The 11,236-nt window shown below is 49.9% G+C and overlaps 1 protein-coding gene across 1 annotated transcript; it reads right to left on the reverse strand.

Moving 5' to 3' along the window:
* Positions 1 to 5,374: 5,374 nt before the first annotated feature.
* On the reverse strand, positions 5,375 to 10,908 carry LOC123120670 (lysine-specific demethylase JMJ30). Its single transcript, XM_044540660.1, has 7 exons — positions 10,731 to 10,908; positions 9,313 to 9,929; positions 8,668 to 8,877; positions 7,261 to 7,392; positions 7,017 to 7,160; positions 6,224 to 6,316; positions 5,375 to 5,737 (listed from the first exon to the last, which is right to left on the reverse strand). Exons 1-7 carry the CDS (start codon positions 10,906 to 10,908, stop codon positions 5,549 to 5,551), a joined length of 1,563 nt encoding a protein of 520 aa, XP_044396595.1. The 3' UTR covers positions 5,375 to 5,548.
* Between the last annotated feature and the right edge of the window lie 328 nt (positions 10,909 to 11,236).

Genomic DNA, 11,236 nt, shown 5'->3' on the forward strand with positions numbered 1-11,236 from the left:
ACGTTGAGACTGGAGCGAATGTCAAGGAAGGTTGCAGACGAGAGCCCCTTGGTGAAGATGTCTGCAAACTGCGCCGAGGTTGGTACATGGAGAACACGGACCTCACCTAAGGCTACCTTCTCTCTTACAAAGTGTATGTCTATCTCGATATGCTTGGTTCTACGATGCTGAACAGGATTACATGACATATACATAGCCGATACATTATCACAATACACAATCGTGGCTTGCTGGACTGGACGGTGGAGCTCGGTAAGTAGTTGGCGAAGCCAAACCATCTCAGCAACGGCATGTGCAACAGAGCGATACTCAGCCTCCGCGGACGACCTGGAAACAGTTAGTTGCCGCTTCGAAGACCATGAAATCAAGTTATCAACCAAGTAAACACAGTATCCCGACGTGGAACGACGAGTATCCGGACACCCGGCCCAGTCTGCATCAGAGTATGCGGTGAGAGAGGTAGGGGAGGAAGGAGCAATAGTGAGACCATAATCAAGAGTGCCCTTGAGATAGCGAAGAATGTGCCGGACGTGGTTCATATTAGGGAGACGGGGGTCATGCATGTGTAAGCAGGCTTGCTGAACAGCGTAGGAGATGTCGGGACGGGTGAGAGTAATGTATTGGGGCGCGCCGGTGATACTGCGGAAGAGAGTTGGATCAGGAAGGGGGTCGCCAGCAGAGGACAGTTTGGCGTCAGTCTCGTCGGGTGTACGAGTAGGATGGCATTCGAGCATGCCGGCTTTGGAGAGCAAGTCGATGGCGTACTGGCGTTGCAAGAGGAAGAGGCCCTGTGATGATCGGGAGACGGCAACGCCCAGGAAGTGATGAAGCGAGCCAAATCGGTCATGCAGAACTCGGCGCAGAGAGAAGAGATGATGTGGGAAAGGAAAGAGTCGGAAGAAGCTGTGAGAACGATGTCGTCAACGTACAAAAGCAAATAAGCAGTGTGCGTGGAGGAGTGGAAGATGAAGAGAGAGGAGTCAGAGCGGGAAGGAACGAAGCCGATGCGCTGGATGAAAGAAGCAAAACGCTGAAACCAAGCCCTCAACGCTTGTTTGAGGCCATATAGAGATTTTTGGAGATGGCAGACGTGGTCGGGAAAGGAGGAGTTAGAGAAACCGAGAGGCTGGCGACAGTAGACAGTCTCATTGAGAGAACCATGCAGAAAAGCGTTTTGACGTCGAGTTGGTGGATGGGCCATGAGGAAGAAACGGCTAGACTGAGAACGACGCGGATAGTGCTGGGCTTGACCACCGGGGAGAAGGTTTCGTCAAAGTCGATGCCTGGTTGCTGCGAATCACCGCGACAGACCCAGCAACCTTTATAACGGGCTAGAGACCCGTCAGAATGGAATTTGTGACGGAACACCCATTTACCCGAGACGACGTTGCTCCGGGAGGACGAGGGATGAGAGTCCAGGTTTGGTTGTGGCGAAGTGCGTCGTACTCGTCCTTCATGGCCTGAAACCAATTCGGGTACAGAAGAGCAGCTTTGTAGGAGAGGGGATGGGAGAGATGGGAGAAGCAAAAGCGGTGAGATTGAGACGATCGATGGGCCGGCCAAAACCAGCTTTTCCGCGAGTATGCATGGAGTGATCGTTACGTGGGATGGGAACGGGAACAGCGCGAGGAGGCAGCAGAGGAGGGACAGGCGACGAGTCGGGGGGAAAAGAAAGCGGCGAGGCAGAGCAGTGGATTTGGTGCGGCGGAGTAGTAAGAGAGGGCGCTGGTCGTGAAGGTGCATGGGGGTGGGAGGCGCAGTCTCCGAGAGAGCCGCGGGGCCGGCAGCAGGTGAGTGGGTGGGTGCGGGATCCAAGAGATCCGCGGGTCCGGCAGTGGGTGAGTGGGTGGGTACGGGATCCAAGAGATCCGCGGGGCCGGGAGTGGGTGAGTGGGTGGGAACGGGATCCAAGAGATCCGCGGGACTGGCAGCAGGGTGGTGGGCAGGCGCGGGATCCAAGGGAGCCGCGGGGCCGGTAGGATGCAACGGACGGGATTGGCGGCGACCGAATCAAGAGATTCGCTGGAGTGTGGGTGGGCAGCATGCAGTGGTGGGGTGGGGTCTAGGCCATGCAGGCCATGCACATCGAGTGCGGAGGAGCGTGTGGAGGAGGACGTGCGGGTGGAGAGTGGAGCGGATGTGTTGGGCGGATGGTGGTGGCGAAGGGGAAAGTGTTTTCGTCAAAAATAACGTGGCGAGAAATAATGACGCGCCTGGAGGGAATATTAAGGCAACGGTAGCCTTTGTGGGAGTCGGAAAACCCGAGGAGAACACACGGGAGCAAACGCGGGGCTAGTTTGTTAGAAGAAATGGCCGACATGTTGGGATAACATAAACAGCCGAAGACTCGAATATCGGCATAGTTGGGGGGAGCTAAGAAGAGAGAGTCGTAGGGAGAGAAGCGAGGGCATGTTTTGGTTGGCCGAATATTGAGAAGGAACGTGGCATGCCGAAGAGCTTTGACCCAATATTGAGCAGGCATAGATGCTTGGAGAAGAAGCGTGCGTAGGATGTCGTTAATGGTTCGAAGAGACCGCTCGGCTTTGCCATTCTGAGGCGAGGTGTAGGGGCAAGAGAAGCGTAGGAGGATGCCATGGTGAAGGAAGAAATCACGGTTGCGGGTGTTGTCAAATTCGTGCCCGTTGTCACATTGCAAGAAACGGATGGGGAGAGAGAAGTGAGTGTACACGTAGCGCTGAAAATTGACAAACACACTATGAACATTTGATTTAGCGCGGAGAGGAAAAGTCCAGATAAAATGAGAGTAATCATCTAGGACGACTAGGTAATACTTGAAACCGGATACACTGGGGGTAGGTGACGTCCATAAGTCACAATGCAGAAGCTCAAAAGGAAAGGAACTACTAGTTGTAGAAGCACTAAAAGGTAGCCTAACGTGTTTGCCCAGTTGACAGGCATGACAGAGAGAGGCATCGTGCGAGTCTCGAGCATGAGGAAGCTGAAATTCGTCGAGGAGTCTAGTCGTGGTCGTGTTGTTGGGATGTCCAAGCCGGCGGTGCCACAAGGTGAGGGAGGCGAGCATACCATGGGGAGTGGGAGTAGCAGCGCCGTGGACAGTGTACAGATCCCCCAAGCTATTGAATCGGGCCAGATCCGTCTTGGTTCGAAGATCCTTCACAGACAATCCATAAGGGTCAAATTCAACTGAAACTTGATTGTCAATAGTAAAACGACGAACGGATATGAGGTTCTTGATGAGAGCAGGAGCAACAAGAACTTCGCGAAGAAGAAGAGGCGAGCGGGAGGGAGAGAGGAAGGAAGTACCAACGCCGGTGACAAGAAAAGAAGAGCCGTCGCCAATGGTGATGGATGGAAATAAAATCGAAGGATGAAGAGCAGAAAGAGAAGCACTAGATGCAGACATGTGGCAAGAAGCTCCAAAGTCGAAGATCTAGTCGTTACTTGCATCCTGGGTGGTAAGTGAGTTCATGGCGGCGATGAAGGCAGCCTGATCCCAAGCCGGCGCGGTCGAGGTGGAAGCAGGCGCAGGCGACGGTTGAGTTGATGAAGACGCGCCCGCGGTGCCGTGCTCCCAGGGTGATGGCGTGGGGAAGCCTTAGGGGTACATGGGCGGCGCAGTCGGGGCCGCCGCTACCTGGTACAGCGGTGCGTACGCGGCATAAGCTTGCGGTGGAGGGCGCGAGCCGAGGAGACCCGGGGCGCCGGTAGGAGGGCGAAGACCGGGCGCCCAGCCACCGCTGTAGGTCGGAGGAGCACCATAAGGAGAGGACGCGGACCAGGGCATGGGCCACGCCTGCACCAGGCCGGTCCACGGGTCTTGAGCAGGGCGCCAGGCGGAGGAAGTCGGAGCTGGTGGCGCGGCAGGCGGTGCCGACGTGGTGGAAGCAGGCGCAAGGCGAGGATGAAGAAGAAGCCGATCCTGTCTTTAGGGGACGGTACACCGGGTTCTTCCCCTTGTAGTTGGGGCTGGGGCGCCATCCGGGAGGTGGCTGAACGGCAGGAGACGGCGAGGACGTCGCCGCGGCCGCCGGTGGTGGAGTAGAGCGGGCCGCAGCGTGGAAGAGGCGCGGAGTGCTCGCCTTATGCGCCTGGTTCTGCTCCTCCATCTGGAGCATGGAGCGCGCCTCGGCAAGAGTAGGCAGTGGCCGCAGGAGCGGAATCAGGGTCGCCTGTTGGGCGAACCGGTCGTCGAGCCGCCCATGAGGGCGTGAAGAAGGGAGCGGTCGGCGACCACCTCGCCGAGCTCACGGAGTTCATCGCCAATGGCTTTGATGCACTGACAGAAGACGCCGACGGGGCGATCGCCCTGGGTGATCGTGCGAAGCTCGGTGTTGAGAGCGGAGACGCAGGCGTCGCGGTTGTCTTGAAACAGCCGACGAAGCTCAATCCAAATGTCGCGAGTGGACGCGCCGTTGGTGACCACCAAGTTGAAGAGCTCGGTGGAGATGCGCGTGTACAGCCACTGGATGATGGGGAGATCGTCCTTGAGCCACCGTGGGTCGTGGGGAGCCGGGGGCGCATCGCTGGTGATGTGATGGAGAAGAGAACAGCGCCCGAGGTGGATCTCGAACAAGTGGCACCAATGGTAATAATTGTGGCTGTGGAGATCTAAGACGATGGGGATGAAGGGTGTGATGTCGGTGATCGTGTCGCTGAATGAAAGTGGAGGAGGGGCGAGGGTGAGGGGAAGGTTGGCCTGGCCGCCGGGAATTGGAGGTGGAGGCGGGACGGCGGGGAGAGGAGGCATTGGCTGGCCGCCGGGAAGAGTTTCAGTTGGCGGGCCGCCGGAGGAGGAGGGAAGAGTGGTTTGCCCTCCAGGGTTGGTCATGGCGATCGTGGAGGGAGAGGATCGGAACTGGTGTCTGATACCATGAAGTTTGATACAATGCTTTGCTTAATTGTCAAGTACAGGAGAGGGGGGGGGGGGGGGGGGGTACATATAGGTCGCCTAGCACAACGATACAGGAGTCGTGGAGCCAATCGTGTCCTCGATCATGGGCAGGTGGGAGGAGACAGAGTTCACAGTCTAACAGAAAAAGATATATCAACACAGGTTTTAACAGAATAGAAGGTGGCAAATCTTCCAACTTTTCAGGATCCAGAATGCATGAACATAACGGAGAGAGACCGAAGTGCAATAAAATCTTCACCATTGGAGTATTTGGGACATCACAGTTGCAGCTTTCTCCCCCAAAGAAATGACACTCATGGGTTACAGAACCTCGTAAAATGCATCAGCCTTTCAATCTCAAGCTCAAGTCTCATGAAAAAAAATCAAGCTCAAGCATCAGAGGGCAACATAATATAAAGGTTTAGGCGTTTAGCAGCAATTAAATGACCAAAATAATTATAGTATAAGTAACAATGGTCATCTGCGATAACAGCAATCAAATGTCCAAAATAATTATAGTAAAAGTAACCATGTACATCTGCGATAGTAGGTACAAACGACTACATCCACGCAACAGTGAGCGACAGAATGTTGAAACAATGTGTCCAGTCAGGCTTACCAAGTCCCTGAGTCCTGAGATCTGGTCCTGATGTATCGAAGACCAAAATGTTTTCATTACGCGCTCGGACTTATAACTGTTGTACGCCACCAAAAGCTAATGGAGAAACTAATCGATAGAGATCTGACGTAATGCCACCATTTGGGAGGAATATACAGCATGTCACCTTCCTCCAATATGCAGTCCATGAAATCAAGGTTTTCTACCTTTGGGAACTCATTCATATCTACGTTGTCAAGATCCACCTGCAGAGGCACTCATTAGCACAATATAATACCAAGAATTGTCTTTATTTACACACTATTGCATTGCATTTGTACTCAAAAAAACTGTAAGAACATGTCATGTGGATAATGGACAATATGGAACCATAAGGGGAAGGTAATATAACCCTGTTTGCTGTACCTACAGAAGAAAACTGAAAAATCACAACACCGAAATAGGGGTGGGGTGGGGTGGGGTTGGGGGGTGGACAAGCAACCGAAGAAAGAAATAAAAAAGACCTATAGAGTGGTGATCTATCATAGTTTACTGATTTAGCCCCAAAAATAAAGCTCCAGTTTGCAATGCTGTGCTTAAGAGTAATGGACAACAAGAGAGTATTACTAACAAAAATCTGGAAATTTCAGTATTACAATATTCAGCTGCCAAAACTATATGCACCGCTGTGATGATCTGCAAGGGTATTCTTCTTTTCCAACATGTAACTTGTCAGAACAGATTGTCTGTACCTGACTAGTATTGCTCAACATAGTTTCTGTGTGTGGGTATAAGTCTTCGGATACAGAACCAGGATAGAGTCTAATATACTTCCTGCCCAAGACCTGGTATGGAGAAAATATAATTAACAACAACTGATGATAAAGTTATATAAAGGAAATGTTAACAGGCATCATCCAGAATATACTAGAACATTTACAGTCAAAACAAATGAAGCCACTGAGCTACATGAAGCTCAACATGAGGGCAAAATAATTTCTAACGCAAACACTCAAAAGGTCATCAGCAGTCTTGACAGGAAGGTTAAAGTCTGTATCACCAGAACAAAAATTATGCTGCTGCCTGGCAGGCGAAGCTCCTTAGGTAATTCTCAATTCCTGGCTCAAAGAGCCGCTTGTGATTATCTCTACGCTATATCTAATGATTATGAGTTTCTTAACATTGTTTAACAAATTACATAGATGCAACATTTCGTTAGAGAACTCAAATATGCAGAGTTACTTGCATACATATCGAGAACTGAAGGAAACACAGTTAAAAACTACTCCCTCCGTCCCAAAATATAAGAACGTTTTTGACAGTAGTGTAGTGTCAAAAACGTTCTTATATTACGGGACGGAGGGAGTAGTAAATTAATCGCATAACAGAACAACACCATTTCCAATATAATATAGATAATTTGTTATCAAGAAAATATCTACTTGCAAAATGTCTGTTCAAGTTTTAAGGTACAGGAACATCAAGCATTGGTTATTAACTCTAGAAACCAACAATCAAAGGTAAAAACAGTATATTCCCGTATACCTGAGCTAAAATGTTGTGATGCGGGTCGTGGTGCAATGGTGTCACTGTCCCGTGTGGACCAAACCAAGCATTAAGTGATTGGAGTTCCCCTCCACCAGCATAACAGTAGTCAGGAACCATTATGTCTTCATGAAGCTCTTTTATCTGCCAAACGTCAATAACTAAAATCTGACAGCTGAACTAAAACATTTTCTCTTCCATAAAAAGTAACTTTTACTAAGGATTCAACAATTACAGCGTCCACCTGCTCAAATAATGGATGCTGAGCTAGATATGTCAAATTTGAAGGACAGGCGGTTGACCACATCCTCTCAAGGAACTGGGAGAACGTGATAAGCTCCTGCTTCCACTCACTGCAAACATAGCTCTTCCCAACCTGACACGGAGTCAACTATATCAGTGCACCAAAACCACTAGGAAATTGAAGCAAGGGGAAATGTTCCTTCTAAAATATTAACTAAGCAAGGGTCATACATCACTAGGAAATTAATACAAGGAGTAGTGTTCTTTCTAAAATCTTAACTAAGCATGGGTCCTAAATTACTAGAAGGAAGCACAAATTGAACTGGCTCGGATTGCATATAAATAGCTAGCTACTGTCATCTGGCATTCCTGGATATTCTCTTAATGGAACAAGATTTTACACAGCTATACTAATATGTTTCAACATCAGGAGAATTGGTTCTTTGTAATTCTTACAAACACCGGCATGGTTAAGTAAAGATGATACAGGCAAAAGTATAGCAAAGTGAAGCACGTCAAAAAGGCATGGAATCACATATGCAAAAAAAACCGTGAAGAAATACACACACTTAGGGTTTTCAAAATAACACGGTTGGTAAAACAACAAATACAAAATACAAAATGTGCATCTAACCTTGATGCTCGATAACTTAGTAAGTGAACAGTGTCAAAGATGAAACAAATAAACGTGACAAAAAACAAAGCAGTTCAAAATAAGTTTGATATGCATATGAATCTGACGGCCAAGGCAAAAGATACATGTTCCAAACTTGCAGAAAGAAAGCACAATTGGATCAAATTGCTAAAAAATGTGCTTATTGTGTACTACCTCCGTCCTGGTTTATTGGTCCCCTTTGTAATTTGTGCCAAATTTTGACTAAAGATTAAATTAACAAAATGTTAATACATGTCAACAAAAATTATATCGTTGGATTCGTTTTTGCACATAGTTTTCAATAATATAATTTTTGGTGACATGCATAAACATTTTATGAGTTAAATTTATAGTCAAAATTTGGCACAGAATACAATAGGGACCAATAAACCAGGACGGAGGTAGTAAGCAACTAAGCAAGTGTGGTACTATAGTGTAACGGGATGTGTAAGACAGGTGTGCTGAAGATCAAACTTTGAAGCCACTTTTACAAACAATGTTATCGAGCATCAAGGTTAGATGCACATTTTGTTCCATATCAGCAGAAAAGAGATCAGCATTAAGCTTCATAATTTATTTCTATGGGATGTGAAGGCCTTTGAGAACTAATAACAGCATCGAATCACCAGGGTTTGATGAACATTTGTAATGAAATGCAGAATCACATATCAGCACAAACAGGTATGATAAATCATCAAAATAGAAACAGCTCGTTTTTGTATTTCAACATCTACTTTAAGGAGAAGCATTTACCTCAACAGGAACAGTCCGATCCCCAGCAATCTTCTTTAGGTACTGGATGTTCTTCCATTTTGTCATTGCAGGCCAATGATCGATGCAGCCACTGATTATAACAGGGGTCTCAGGTAAAAAGTGATCACATATAAACTCCTCCAAAGATATACACGACCGTCTTGCGATTTCTTTACAAGATAAAGACTTTGTTGGAAGAATTTTGAGGGCCTGAGAAAATTATAGCATCATTAACAACAATACACCAAGAAAGGAACTATAACTGCTCTCATCCGCACAACAATACAGAAAACAAGGAAGCAACGAGGTAACTAGAAAAATAATCTTATAATCACTACAGATAATCTACACCTATTTTTTGGGTCAAATATCCGGACAACTCATGACATCATTCACTGTATCAATGCTACATGCATAATTTGCTTAAGATGGTGCACCGTCCCTATGTACCAACATGAGATCTTCGCACAATAAGAAGTATAAATAATCTAAATTTAGTAAATTGCAGCCTTATTAAACATTGAAAAATAGGCATTCTGCAACAAGCCCCTACAAAATTAAGCTCTGTTACTGGTGGTATATATTGCCCACAGCCCCACGCACACACGCACGCACGAAATCTTACGAAGGCAGTAGCGGTCTCACATCGGCGATGTCACGGTTCCTGTCGAGCCCTTCCCTCCACCTATTGGCTTCCTCATCGACAGCCTCCGCGCCGTCACCTTCGCCGTCGCTCGGCTCCGCGGCGATGGAGGCCAGGGCGGCCTCGAGATCGGCGCGGAGGAGGTTTCCCCCCATGATGAGCCCCATGTCGAGCGCCCGGAGCGCTGCGCGGCGGTCGGCGGCGGCCCGGCGGAGCCGCGCGACGTGGAGGCAGGCGAGCGCGTAGGCGTCCCTCCACGCGCTGCCGACCTCGCTCCAGGGCCCCGAGTGGAGCTGCTCCCACGCCATCTCCCGCGCCGCCTCCGCCGCCCGCAGGTCCCCCGCCGCCGCCTTCTCCGCCGAGGCGACGAAGGCGAAGCCGCCCTCCTCCGTTATCTCGCGCAGCAGCGCCGCCCGCCGCTCGGCCTCGGACTCGCCGCCGCCGCCGCAGGCCATCACCGGGGGAGCAGCGGTGCTGTGCTGTGACGTGTCGGGGACCCCCCCAAAAGAAAAGTGCAAAAGCGAAGGAGATATTTCTCTGGCTCCGGTGTGGTTGGTCTGGTCTCCGGGGATATTTTGCTTACGCGCAAAAAATCTTTCCCCATTCGGAGTTTCGGAATCTTGGAAAAAATAGGTAGGGCAGGGCTTTCCAACTTGGGATATGACAAGGGCTCGGCCCATTTATGTGCACCGTCAAGCCCAATGTGTGGACTGAGATTGATATTACGCTTTCTAGTCTTTTCTTCTTTTTGAAAAAAAGATTAAACTAAAAGCCTCCCACTGAGCTCGAAGTAGATGGTGGGAGCAACTAGTCCGCAAGCACCCCTTGCGCGCATGCCGGGGCGGAGGGGGGGGGGGGTTCGTAGCGGACACCGTGGGAGGGCACCACGTGGTCCGCCTAGCTGCCGCCACATGTCGTGTGCGGAGCGCACCGTTTTGTTTCATGCACGTGTTCTCATTTTTTTTGAATTTTGCTTGGTTTTCGTAGGTTTTCTTATTTTTTTTGTTTTTCCCCTCTTGTGAAGTACATCGGGAGTGGCTCACCTATAGGAGCCTGGCAACATGCATGCCCAAGGGCCCAGGAGGCCTACTACGCACCTGGCGACAAGAACCAGCTCGGGAAGGATAGGCAACCCAAGACCTTCTTGGCCCCCAAGTCTAGGCTGGCGGCAACCTATAACGTATCTCTCACATTGTAAAACCCTAGCCTCCAGGGCATATATAAGGGGAGGCCCAGACAATATTAGACATTGGCCACGAAAACACGCCCGCGCCGCCCTCCTCTGGTGACACAGTGGGCAACTCCCGCACACCGCCACGACCCCTCCCTCCTCCTCCACGTCTCACTGCCACCAAAAATGTTGCCGACGAAGCCCGGGCGGGACCCAATGACGGTGGCGTCGGTGCGGTCCCTAGGCAACCTCTGCCCCGTTCACGCGACCTTAATGGTGTGTGGCGGCGGCTCAGCGGCGCACTCCCAATCTGTGTGCTCGGCGGCGGGGTGGGGCGGAGGTCTTCGATGGGCGTCGGGTAGGGGTTGGCGATGATGAGGCGGCTCAGGTCTTCTTGTTCGGGTGTTTTTGTCACTACTATCGTCATGGAAGTGCCACTTCCATGATAGAAAATATTTTCGTTTGGACCAAAATATCATGGACGTCTCATTTTCTTGTAGCACTACCAGATGCCGCCAACTTGATGCCGAGCATGAGCACAAGTTAATCACACCCGAACAAGAAGCACTCGAGACTAGCGAAACCACTTCTCCTTGGAAAAGTACCGGACATCATCAAACCGCACACAAAAAGATATCTCTAGGGACGGCCCACCTTCCTCTTGGTCCAGACCAAGGAGAACCGATCCTACTTGCGAAAAACAAGGGCCAAGAACGGTGACAATGAGATCATGTGTAAAAGGTAGGAAGGAAACA

This window comes from Triticum aestivum, chromosome 5D, assembly GCF_018294505.1.
Source record: "Triticum aestivum cultivar Chinese Spring chromosome 5D, IWGSC CS RefSeq v2.1, whole genome shotgun sequence".
Classification (NCBI taxonomy): Eukaryota; Viridiplantae; Streptophyta; class Magnoliopsida; order Poales; family Poaceae; genus Triticum; species Triticum aestivum.

Coding starts and splice junctions, on each gene's coding strand:
- LOC123120670 (XM_044540660.1), bottom strand. CDS start 10,908: ATGACGATAGTAGTGACAAAAACACCCGAACAAGAAGACCTGAGCCGC. Junction 7,161..7,260: donor AGCATCCATTATTTGAGCAG/GTGGACGCTGTA, acceptor GACGTTTGGCAG/ATAAAAGAGCTTCATGAAGA. Junction 6,317..7,016: donor ATCACAACATTTTAGCTCAG/GTATACGGGAAT, acceptor TCTCCATACCAG/GTCTTGGGCAGGAAGTATAT.